Source organism: Salvia splendens, chromosome 20 (genome assembly GCF_004379255.2).
Source record: "Salvia splendens isolate huo1 chromosome 20, SspV2, whole genome shotgun sequence".
Taxonomy (NCBI): Eukaryota; Viridiplantae; Streptophyta; class Magnoliopsida; order Lamiales; family Lamiaceae; genus Salvia; species Salvia splendens.
The window spans coordinates 18,838,583-18,852,236 of NC_056051.1; the positions used below are offsets into that span (position 1 = coordinate 18,838,583).

At 37.0% G+C, this 13,654-nt stretch overlaps 1 protein-coding gene across 1 annotated transcript; it reads right to left on the minus strand.

Annotated features, from left to right (window-relative positions):
- Positions 1 to 8,475: 8,475 nt before the first annotated feature.
- LOC121782054 (protein SODIUM POTASSIUM ROOT DEFECTIVE 1-like) lies at positions 8,476 to 9,273 on the minus strand. The gene is made up of 3 exons (XM_042179756.1): positions 9,023 to 9,273; positions 8,744 to 8,819; positions 8,476 to 8,652 (listed from the first exon to the last, which is right to left on the minus strand). Exons 1-3 carry the CDS (start codon positions 9,245 to 9,247, stop codon positions 8,531 to 8,533), a joined length of 423 nt encoding a protein of 140 aa, XP_042035690.1. The 5' UTR covers positions 9,248 to 9,273; the 3' UTR covers positions 8,476 to 8,530.
- Positions 9,274 to 13,654: the final 4,381 nt, after the last annotated feature.

Here is a 13,654-nt window from a genome sequence, read left to right on the forward strand (position 1 = left end):
TTTTGACAAAAAACAAAGCATCTAATCACTCTTACTTTATTCTACCACCTAATTTACTCTCTCTTTATAATTTCTCTTTCTTTATTCATCTATCTTACTTTTCAACATAATTTCTTAGTCTCTGTGCCTAAAAGTTTTGTCTCAACTTAGTTGGGACGGAAGGAGTACTATCGATCTTGAATTAATAAAATTGTAGTAATAATTAATCGCTATTTCTCTATTTTTTTGTGGTAGTGACTAATTTTTTTCTTTATCATTTTAAAATGCTTAGTTTACTAGTCTACTCTATTTTGATTTGATAAAATAGCCGAGAAATTCCTAGTGAAATTACTCAAATTCTGAATTCGATTTTTTGCTTGTGGCTTGTGGTTTTAGAATGTTTGAAACTAGTCAAAGATTTGATGATGAATTATTTTTATTCAAAAAACACTATGCACTATTTTCAATAGAAACGTTCAAAATTAAGAGTACCCACAACCGTGCTCTTGCCAACGAGCACGGTTGTGGGCCCGGCGCCATTATTTCTGCCTGCTCTTAGGCAAGAGCACAACACCCACAGACGTGCTCTTCCGCAAGGACGAGCACAAGGGTCCCACCATTCTATTATTCAATTTAAATAAAAACATTTCCATAATATTAAAATTCATTAAAAAAACTAAAATAATATTACAAATTACAATTAAAATAAAAAAGACATAATTAAAATCCTAAAATAAAAAAATTACATAATTAAAATTCTAAAAATTAAAAATTACATAATTAAAATACTAAAAATTTAAAATTACATAATTAAAGCTAAAAAATATCCACGTGGAAGAATAGTCATCCGGCGGCACTACCCCCAATTATTTTTGGAGGCCCAATATCATGGCCTCGTGCGATCGAAGTTGCGAGGGGGTCATAGTTGACCTATCGGCCATATTGAGTTGGGCCAAAATCGCCCACAACGAGTTGGTGGGGGGTGGAGGTAGCGCATAGGGCACGGGAACGGGAGCGGGTTCGGGAGCATCGCCGGATGGTGTCGCGGCGCGACGGCGGTTGGCAGCCGCCTTCTTCCTTCCTTGCGGTCGGCGTTGGGAACCGCTCGGCCCGGCGTCGGGGCTACCCAAGTTAGCTCCGGCGAGTTGGCTAACCACGTCTTCGGAGCCGGCATCGGATAAGGATACCGACCTTGGCCGTTTGGAGGAGCCGCTAGAGGATGATGTTACGCCTCCCCTATACTTCGGATGCGACCGCGTCTCCTGCCAAATGTTGAGGTACTTGAACGCCTTGTAGTTCATGGATTGGTAGGTCGACATTGGGGAACTGATGATGTCGACCTCGCTCCGGCCGCTCCCCGCCGACCGCTCTTCCTGGAGGTAATACCCCTGGAACTTTTGGATTTCTTCGTTGGCTCTGTAGATGGCGTTGCGCACCATACTCTCGTTGCGCTCAATTGTTCCCTCCGGGCGGTTTTCATTGTACCGGCGACAAATGCGCCACCAAAAGTGATTGCTGGATTGGTTCGTGCCAACCTCCGGATCTTCAGAGATTGACAAGAACGCCTTGAACAATTGCTCCATCTCCGACGGAGTGTACGGTGTGCGGACACCGCGAGTAGGAGGAGTCGGAGTTTGGGAGGGTCGGTCGACCTCACTCTAGGTTCGGGTGTCCACCCGTATAGCCCTTCGGGGGCATCTTGGTTGTTGATCGGGTAAGGCCGGTAGCCACCTGGAACACCCGAACTTTGGGTTTGAGGAGGGGCCGAATATTCCGTTTTCGGACTAGGAAACGGTTGTGAACCGAACCAATCGGGGTTCCAACCGTGGGAGCCTGGAGGGTGATCACCTTGGCCGGACATTGTTATGTTGTATGAGTGGAAGAAAGATTGAGAATGGAGATGAGATAATGTAGATAAGAATGGAAATGAGAGAATGTAGATGATAATTGTGTAGTGTGGTGTGAATTTTTTGGTGTGAAAGTGGAGGTATTTATAGATGAAAATGTGTATTTTTGGGGGGAAAAAATTTTAAAAAATTAAAACTGGGTAGAAAACGGATATATTTTTTTTGGGAAGTGGGAATTTTTTTTTAATCGGTTTTTTAATTAAAAACTGATGTAAAAAAAATCAAATGCAACGGCTATGCCGTTGGCCAATCACGTCTGGCCACGTCACCTGCTCACTGGCACGGACGTGCTCGATGCATCGAGCAGCGTCGTACCAGCGGCGGACGACGTCTTCCGTGCCGCTGGCACGGGTGGACAGATGCCGTTGCAAATGCTCTAATATATTGATGCTGAAGTCTGTATATAGAATATTATAGGTTCTGTTTATTTGAACAATTTATCGAGACATTATTGTGTATGAAATACATGGCATCATTATTGATTCTGAAAGGTAGGAATCAATCCCATCAAATGACAGAGATGACAATAACTGACTCTACATTAGATATGGCCTATGGGCTATCAACAATTCATACACCCACATCCATCAGAGCATCTCCAGTAAGACTGGACGTCAAATAGCCCTCACATAGTCTTCACAATGTCATATCATCAGCACTACACTTCTCCTGCCACATCACCTTGCCACATCAACTGGACATCAAATAGCCCTCACATAGCCTTCACACTACCTATCCACATCACTAATAACAATTATATAATTTAATTTACACTCGTATCAACATACGGAATTTAATTTACGAGACAAATACGAAAAATTCGAATAATAATATTAAAACTTAAAAAGTACATTAATTTTAAAAAAAAGTACAATAATTTAAAAAAAGTACAAAAATTAAAAAGTGCATTAATTTAAAAAAGTAAAACAAAATCACTCCTCGTCGCCGTCCTCGTCTCCGTCATCGCCCAGCGCTTCTTCACCGTCGTCGCCGCTGCCTCCGTCGCCACCTACGCCGCTGTTATTCCCGCCGGTGTCCCTCCTCATCGCCTCCAATTCTTCACGCTGGCTCTGGAGCAATACACGAAGAAAATCCTTCACCTCGGGGTCCACCGCCGCTTGGAAGTCGGCTAAGGTCTTCACCATTTGAGCGTGCGTTTGTTGGCGCGCGAAGAATTTGAGCTCCTCGGTAGACCTGCCGAGGGGGGATGTCGAATGGACCCCCTGGGAACTCGGGGTGCCCCCCCTCGCAACCTGTTGCGCCCGCCTTTGGCCAACCGGGCGAGGTCGGCGACCGAACGAACGAGGAGTCGGGACCCCCTGGGCCGTCTCGGGGAGGTCTGTCGAACCACCGCTGCTGCCGCTATAATCTCCGGTATAGTTCAGTTTCTGCCTCTTCGGCCAGCCAGCGTCGACGCCTGCCCGGAATTTCTCCGACTCGTTGAGCACAACGTAGCAGTTCCAGTAGGTGAACTCATAGTACTTCTTCTGCGGATCGAGGTAGGCTCTCTCCGCAATCCTCCTGCAGTCTTCCTCTGTTTGGCCACTGGTCTGCATGCGGAGGGCGTTGGCGTACAAACCCGAAAATCGAGAGACGCCAGACCCGATTCGGTCCCAGCACTTCCGGACCTCCTCCCCGGTGCACGGTCTCCCTTCAGGGCAAAATGCCCTGTAGGCTGCGGCTACCTTGGCCCACAAGTTGACGATCTTCTGGTTGTTCGAAACGAGAGGATCGTCGCAGACACTCACCCACGCCTTGGCAACCGCAACGTTCTCCGCGTCAGTCCACTTCCTCCGGCCCCGGATTTCCGCCTCCGGCTGCGACGACTCGCCGTCCTTCTTGGCCTTGCCCTTCTTCTTACCCCGCCCTACTCCCTGGCTTTGAATGAGAGTTTCCGGAACCTCGTTCATATCAAAACCCAAGTCCGCTAAGGAGAAGGTCTCCGTATACTGTGCATCCGTTGGGGTCGATGTGTGCGAAGAACCAGTGGAAAAATCAAAAGTCGGCCGATAGGAATTGTCCCCCCCGTGCGTCCCCTGCGCCGGGGGAATCATCTGCTGCGCCGGTGGAATCATCTGCTGCGCCGGTGGCTGCATCCCGGGTGCCCACCCCGGCATCATTTGCATAGGGGGCTGCATGCCGGGTGCCCACCCCGGCATCATCTGCTGCCACGGGTACATGTTGTAGTACCCGGTCATCGGAGGCCAACCACCTCCCCCAGGAGCCGAGGAAGTATGGGACCCTACCCCGGGAGTCGGGGCCGTCTGAGACCCTACACCGGGAGGCGGGGGAGTCTGAGACCATCCCCCGGGAGTCACTGGAGTACCTTCGTAGTTGTTCTCCATTGCTCGTTATTGATCTTGAACAGAAAGTAAGGTAGAGGAGAATACTCGTTAAAACAAGTGGTGCGAATGAAAATGACGTTCAAAGCGCGTATATATAGTGTTTTCAAAAGAAAAAAAATAAAAAATAAAATCTGACGCCGGTTTGACGCCGATCCGGGACCCACAATGGCGCCGTGAGGATCGGCGTCGGAACCGGCGTCATCGCGCGAATCGGCATGGCCACGCCGATTTTGACGCCGATTTCGCCGACGCCGGTTCCAATGGTTCGGCGTCAGAACCGGCGTCGGTGAAAAATCGGCGTCGCGATTTTGACGCCGTTACTGGAGATGCTCTTAGGGTGTCCACTATAAGGCGGACACGCCCAATAGCCCCGCCCCAGTTTTTGTCCATAGCTCCAATTTTGTTGTCCATTGCCCCAAAATTATATTTCCGCCACTATAGTGGGCAACTCCAATAGCCCCCAAATTTTATAATCAATTTTTATTTTTAAATATTTTTTAGTTTCAATCAAGTGTAATTTAAATAATAGCAGTGTAAATAATTAGAATACGAGGTAATTAGGGCCGAATATTCGGGTGATCGTCTCCTCGGTGCATTTTTTAGAGAGTGGCTGTGTAGATAGTGAGTGGATGGATTTTGTGAAAATGGTGAAAAATAGGTGGTGGGAAGTGGTATTTATAGAGGAAAAAAGAAAAAAAAATTTAGTTCACGCCGCATGCGCCGCGGCGGAACTTCTCACTATAATCGCCGGGCCTATAGGCGCGGCTATAGCCCCCCCCCCCCCCCCCCCCCCGCCGCGTCCTCGCCCCGCACCCTGCGATTCCTCGTCCGCCGCCCCTCCCCCCAGCCGCCGCGTCCACCCTCGCGGCGGACACCCTTCCCACTATAAGCCGCCCCGCTTCCGCCCCAAACGCGGCTATAGCCGCGTCCTCATTATAGTGGACGCTCTTAGGACTAAAACATTTCCTTTCGGTACAAAATTTGAGGCAAATGTTATTTTGTGAGTTAATAAAAAAAAATAAAGCAAGTGAGATGAAAATATAGAAATAATGTTATTTTTATTTTAAGAAATATTTTATTTTTAATAAAATAATTCTCAAAGAAAAACTTTTCATTTTTAATGGGACATGGGATGAATATATTCAATAAATATACGGAAAAATTGAATTTCTTGGGAAAAATCAGAAGAACTTGCGTTTGTGTATTTGAATTAGAACAAAAATTATATAATAAAAAATTGAAAGTTCATTGACATAAAATGCTCAAGAAAAGTGATTTTAGATTAGTAAAATTATAATGTGATAATGTGAATAAAATCCACTTTAACTTAAATAACATAGTAAAAAATTGAAAGTTTGTTGACAGAAAATGCTCAAGAAAAGTGATTTTAGATTAGTAAAATTATAATGTGATAATGTGAATAAAATCCACTTTAACTTAAATAACATAGTACTATCTCCATCTACAAGATAGACTAATTTTACCATTTTTGAATGTCATAAAAGTTAGACTAATTCTAAATTTGGAAAGTTTTAAACAAATATTAGTCATACACGTCATTCTAAATATGAACCACACAATCAACTAACACTAAATATTTCATCATCTTTTCCCTCTCACTCTCTAACTTTACCAATTGTATATTAAAACTCGTGTCATTTATAACTTTGTCTATTTATTTGTGGACGGAGGTAGTATGTCTTAAGTAAAATATACACATTGTGTCATATTAAAAATGAAACGTTTCTTTTTTTGGGTTTGTCCCATTAAAAATGAAATATTTCCTAAAATAGAAACAACGTAACCTTTACTTTTTCATCTCTTGTACTTATTCTCTCATTATTAACTCACAACACAACATTACATAAAATCTCGCTTCGAAAAATAAATGTTTCATTTCTAATGAGATGTAAGGAGTAGTTAAATATTAATAATCAAAACTGAAATTTTATCATATTATAATTTTATAATGAGTAAAGGCAAAAATTGGTTCTGAACATATAGTTATTTTATGATTTTGGTCCTAGACTCATTAGAAAATTATAATATGGTAAAATTTCAGTTTTGATTATTAATATTATCTTTTGGTTTTTTTTCATCGCAAACATTTCAGTTAAGATCACAATTGGTCCTACACTTACTGTTCCGTTAGTTTTTAACGGTCAACGAGTTTAATGTCGATTTTAACCAAATTAAGCTATTAATTATAATTTATTTATTATTTGAAATTGATTCCACTGATCTTCCATCAATTAAGACGATTTTCCTGAGAAAACAGAAACCATAGAAGAAGACGATTTTCTTCAATCGCAAACCAAATCAGAATGTAACGATGCCCTTGAAACTCCGAGGCGAGGAGGAACCGCGACTGAGGTCGACGCCGAGCACCGATTCAGAGGTGGAGACGACACACGCAGCATTGCTGGTCACGAAGGAGTGACGACGGCGGCGGCGTAACCACAGGCCTCGGAATACAGAAGCTATCCTCAGCGAGCTCGCAGAGAGGAAGAAGAGAGCGCCGGCGGCGCAAAGGCGCCGCCTAGCTGGTGGCCGACGGCTGACAGCGGTAGAGTGAGGCGGCGAGAAATCGTAGAGCGAAGAGGAGAATGGAGGCGCTGGATTTCTGATTAGAGATTTTAGGACTTCATTTTGGGGGAGAAGAAGTAAGATTTGGAGAAGTGAAAGAGTGAGAAATACCGATGAAATAATAAAAAAATATAATTAATAGCTTAATTTGGTTGTGATCCGAGTTGAAATGTTCGGGATGAAAAAACTAAAAGATAAATTCTAGGACTAAAATCATAAAATAGACATATATATTCAGGACCAATTTTGACATTTACTCTTTTATAATTAAAATATTATTGTACAGGATAGCAGCCCCTGCTGTTGTTTGAGGGGATCCAAACCCAACATTACCTCTTCCTATCTTTTTTTGCTTTCACCGTCAAACTAAAAATCAAATCTTGAGAAAAACTCTGTAGATGTCCCGACGAAATTAAAGATGGATACCGATTCAATCTAAATATACAAAATTAAAAACACACTGGGAAAATTAGTCAAGTAAAAAATCTTATGGAATAAAAACTGTGATTAGCACCTGCAAAATATTTTAAACTGCCTCTAACTTACTTTTTTTAAATTCTCCAATTTCGGAAAAATCTCTGAACATATCCTAATGTTTGGAATTTCATGAAATGATGAATCCATTCGTCTTATTCTCGTGTGGATTACATATTTTTACCATCCAAACATAAAAATGGGTAGTATAATTTTGTTTCGAATTTTGGTGCTTTTTCAATTGGCCATAACTTAGGTTTCTTTTTTTTAGATCTAAAAAAAGGATCTTATGTTACAACGAGTGGAGAAGAAAAGAATAGAAGTATATTGGAGTTAGTTTTCTTTTTTTATTACATGAAGTGGGAATATTCAAGTCACGTTTACATAAGAATCAAATTTCACTCTTTTCTTTTACTTAAATAAATGAAGCAGGATTAACTTCGGATTCAGACAAAAAAAATTATCTTTATCATATGTCCCATAAAAATTGAGTCACTTCATTCTGTGCACTTGTTTTGAAAAAATCATAATAAATAGTTAAAATGAATAAATAGTAAAGTAAATTTGAGAATAATATAGAGAAGACTCTTATCACATTATTCTCGATTTTACTTTACTATTTATCTATTCTAACTATTTATTACGATTTTTTCAAAATGAATGCAAAGAAAGAAGTGATTCAACTTTTATGGGACAGGTACTAATTTATTTGTTTGTTTTGGAAATTATTTCAAAAATTCCAGCGGTTCGTGTCAGTTTTTCGATAGTCCATATGAAAGTCCAAGATAGAATAATAAATAATTAAAGTTTTTCAAAAGACTCAGAATCAAACTGTAATAAACAGTTGAAGAGCATGGCATGTCTATTGATAGTTGCAAAAGTTCAAGCATATAAAATATTATATCCCATTTTCAAAAAAATATAAAATACATGTGCTCAGACTAATTAGACAGCACTACTTGAATAATCCATATGTATGAATCAAAGAAATAAACTGTCTAATTAGACAGTCTATAGAAGTATTTACATATTAACCAAATCAAAATCGAGTATATCATTATATTTATCAACACAATTCATTACCGACCAAGAAGATTATGATTAATAAGAAAGCTAAATTGAGGGGGAGAAACTATCTACATTGTACACCACAAGAACACATTTTTCGAGGAAAATAAAAATTAAAGATGGCTGAATTAATCTAAGTTTATTGAAATGCATGTGCGAGTGTGACAAAATTCATGGCTCCCAAAGCTCAGCATATTTGACTTTAGAGACACTCTCCAACACTTCGGAAGGCACAATATCACCTCTTACAACCACCATCTTCGTTTCCAAGTCTATTTTGTATGAACTCACTCCTGTATCATAATTTATTTAAACTTAATTAATTAATTAATTCCCAGCAAAAATGAAATATTACAAAAAAATTATTAGGTGGACTACACTTACCCTCCAACTTAGATATGTGCTTCTCCACTTTCCTTGCACACCCATTACAATGAATTGAAACTTTCATCACCACCATCTGCATACATTCATGAATTAATTAATAGACTTTCACATCACCAATTAATACTCCATTAATCGGCACTGGATTTAAGAAATTGATTTGTTAAAGATTAAAAGTGGAGAGAGTTTAGCAAAAGAGAGAACAAAGTAAGAGAAAAAACTCAACTACTTTAAGACAATTCAAAAAAGGTATACGACTCAGCTATATTGGAAGAGTACCTTAGGCTTTAAGTGGAAGGCAAGAGTTGGAGTTGGGGTTGGAGCAATGAGATCCTTGAGCTTGAGAGGGATGAGGGGCTTAATGTCTTGGAATTCATCATCATCATGGTCGTTGTGAATGCCAAAATTGTTCTTCTTCGAATTGCCTAAACAAGAGAGACAAGAAGCGGTTGCGGCGACAGGAAACATGCACATAACTGCTCTGCTGCATCTCAGCTTCCTCATCGCTGCCACAAACTAACACACCACCTTCTTCGCTTAATGTTTTCTCTTTTTTGCTTTTGTTTATAAGCACTAGTGTCAGATAGAGTATTATTCATTATTCCCCACCCCTCTCAATAATACAATTCTCCCTCCGTAATTTAAAAATAACAATTATTTTATTTTGGCCCGATCTTCAAAATTGTAAGTACATTTTTTAATAATTTGAGACTCATTAATAGTAATACATAGGGATATGATTAATTACTAACTAATTAGCAATCTAAAATTAAGACTAATTTTTAATCATTAGATTAGGAGATCTGGTGCTTGATATATAATGTCAAGTAGATTATATTTTAAATTTAAATAATTATTAAATAAAATTAAAGGGTATTAATGTCAATTCCCTCTTATTAAAATTATACCAAAACTTTAAATTTACGTAACTCACTCGATTAAATTATCTTTTCGAAAAAAATATATCAATTTAAAGGTAATTTTATAAGGATTCTAACGAGATCTCAATTGCATATGTTCCGACAACGTTCGGATGATGAAATTTGATGATTTTTATTTCAAATTATGTATATGTTGTTGATAACCAGATTTTTATCAAGAAATACATAAAAAATCTCAATATAATGTATGTAAAATTTCAATATAATGCAAGTAAAATCTCAACATAATGCATGTAAAATCTCAATAAAACTGTGTTGATATTTTCGTGTACTTGTATTGAAACACTCATGTCATTGTGTTGATATTTGTAATACACTATGTTGATAATAAAAAAACACGAAAATATGATATGATAATAGAATGACGATCTTACTATTTTGTTGATATTTTGTCTACTATTTATTGAAATTCGTAAGATTTAATCTCATCCACATATTTTGAAATCTAATGATGGAGATTTGGTCTTAATTTTGGGTTATGATGCTATAAGCAATAGAAGATGGCCCTTAATACGGATACTTTAATTATTATTTTTTCTATTTTTTATTTTATTCATTTTATATTAACCAATATCATTTCAAAAGTTACTACATTCTATCATTTTTAATAGACAAATGAAGTATTTTATTTTCTAATCAACACACAAAATGATTGAAAGAGAAAATCTGATTAATGTCTATCGACTTAGTTTTAATAGTAAAATATAGTAGTACTAACTGATTTTTGTACTTTTGGACAAAATGTCTTTGGTTAATACTAGTACTAATTTTCTTTTTGAGTGCTGTAAAAATGGTCTCTATAATATATATTTGTATTAGTACTTAGTATAAATAAATTACTAGGGGTATTTAAATAAAATTTTAATTCATTTGAGATATTTTTCATTTTTTTGGCATTTTACTCGTCCTATTCTCAAGGGCATTATTGACCTTATTTCGGGAGTATATCTTTAACAAGATTCTCTCCTCTAATGTGGATAGTTAATACACTATTAATTATTAGTAATTCATTAGACTTCTCTATAGTTGCTTTAAATGTGAGCAATTTTAATTCATTATTTCTCACTCATCTGAAATCAGTTTACAGAAAATGAATAAATCACAGTCTTCTAGTCCGGAGTAGATCGACACTATGTCATTTAATATCATAAAATTAAATGTTTCGTCACATTATTATTGGTCAACTCTTTGACCGAACACGATTCCAACAATACAAGGTCTGAGTTCATTCAAACTTTCATTTTCTTCAATCAAATGTTGTTCTTCGCGTGTAAATTGTTTCCGAAGGAATTGAAGAATGCTCTTCATCACTGGCACGATCGATTTCAATCCTAATACCAATATTGTTCGAGTAATTTTTTGTATTTTCAAAATTGGTACTCCCTGCCTCATTCCATATTACACAAAATAAAAATATATATACATCATCCGTCCACAAAAAATAGTCTCATTTTATCATTTTGGGATGTCCACAAAATTTAATCTCATTTCTAAAAAATAGAAGTTTCTCTCTTATATTTTATGCACTTTTTCTCCAATCTCCCATATTTAACCTACTTTTCCTCCATATCTCTCTTACTCTACCTACTTGTTCTCTTCTCTCTTACTTTACCAATTTTATCGTTAAAACTTGTACCGTCCTCAAATGAGACTATTTACTGTGAATGGAGGAAGTATATATTAAATACATCTACAAATCAATCAGTGTATACTTGCAACAACATCGAACCTTAACGTCCAACAAAAACACTCCTAATATTTTCACATTAATTATTAAAAATATTTTTTTCTTTTAGTATGAGAAAGCGAGTTTAATTTCTCACTTTTTAAGTGGATGTGAAACAGCACTAGACTATAATATTTTTAAGTAAAAATATACGTCACGTTCTTTAAAAAATGTATAAGTACTATTGAACAAAAATACTTAGTTAAATTGTCATTAAATACACTGACCCTTTGATTGGTGTGACAGGTGGTTTAATTGAACCATAATATATCTAAAATATGTTTATGAGTATATACTTTCGGCTCAGTAATTCATAATTAAAACGGAGAGAAAAGTGCATGTCACAATTGATACATCAGTAAGCATTGGCGGTCCTACCCACCTATGTCTTATTTTGTTAGCATGTGGAGAGGAAGGGATTCTTGCAAATTTTAGGCCAAGATCGATATAATTAAATTTATTCTAAATTAATTAAATGTTAATATCGAATATCTTGGAGCAATTGTATTCTACTGCGCAAATTCTAGTTATTTTTAGTTTTTCATGCATAATATACAACCTTATTAATTGAATTCCTTGTTATTTATATTTAGTGTTTAATGTTTGTATACCTTACTATTCACACAATCTGGCCTACATTAATTGAGGTCGGTGGCACATGTAGTTACTTTTTGCTTTATATAATTATTGATTATTCCATGTAATCATTTAATAATAATTTTATTAATTACCTTGATTATGTGTTATGTATGTTTGGCACAATTATTGGGAACAACAGAATTATTAATTTCCACTAAAATAATTTTGTAAATTAAATCATAAATGAATTATTAAAATAATCTCTTTAAAAATGAAACAAGACAATATTAAACTAAATTAATTCAAAAATAAATGTTATAAATGAAATATATTTTAATTACACATATATTATGGCCATTAAACTAATATTTTATAAAAATATTATTCTTTTTTCGTCTGATATTTGAAATATATCGTTGCAGTTTACCAAAATTCCAGCATCTTTATTAATAAAAATATTCTAGAATCCTTTTTAGATAAATTGCAGTATTTTTGTGTGAGAAGCATACAATTTAATGGTTGAATGATTAAATATGTGTGCAATTGGTAAAAGGAAGTGTCACAATTACCAATAAGATGAAAGAAATTTTTGAAAAGTAAAGTGTTTTAGAGAAAATAATGGATATGCAATGAAGTTCTATGTGTAACATGGCGTTTATTATGCACGCAAAAATACAAATATTTTTCATAATTGCCTTTAAATATAAACTGTATATGAAAACTTGTCAATACGTTATCAATAATTGGTGGGTGCGAGGGCCATATCATGCATCAAGGGATGACAATAAGTACCGTATTATCAGATAATATATTTTTGAGTAAAGGCCAAAATTGGTCCTAAATATAAGCTCATTTTATCATTTTGGTTCTAACTTTTTCTTTTGAATTTTTTGGTCATATACATTTCAAATCGGATCACAATTGATCATCCGTTAACAATTCCGTTAATATTTAACAGTCAGCAATTTTAATCACAATTTTGACCAACTTAAGCAATTTTTAATTATTTAATCATCAAAAATATTTTTTAAATAAAATCATAAATTATTTATTCCAATTTTTAACAAAGTCTCGCTCTCTCTAATTCAAGTCCACCTTTAAATCATAGAAAAATCATCAAGATCAAGTTTTTATCGCAATCCCTGTTCAAACTCCGCCAAATTGCCACATTCCGCTGCAGTCAAATAAGTTCCACAAAAAAATGGAGCACAGCCCACTGCCGCCACTACCAAGCCCATTCAACCCGGCCGCGGACCCGACCCAATTGGCCCTCTTCAACTGGTCCGATTTTTTGGATTTCAACGTCGACGAAGCCCTCAGCACCCCTTTCGCCTTCTCCGACCACAGCCAGCAGTCGGAGAGCCTGGGCAGGGTCAGGAAGAAGTGGGACCCGAGATTGTTGTGCCCCAGTTTCGTGGCGGGCGTGTGGTCCCGTGCGCGTGCCCTGAACTGGACAAGAAATTGGAGGAGGAGGAGTCCGCTCTCCCGGGAAGAAGCGGAGGAAGAAGATGAAAGTGGCAGAATTTTGAACCCTACTGAATGAATCGACTGTTAAAAATTGGAATAAATAATTTATGATTTTATTTAAAAAAATAATTTTGATGATTAAATAATTAAAAATTGCTTAAGTTGGTCAAAATTGTAATTAAAATCACTGACTATTAA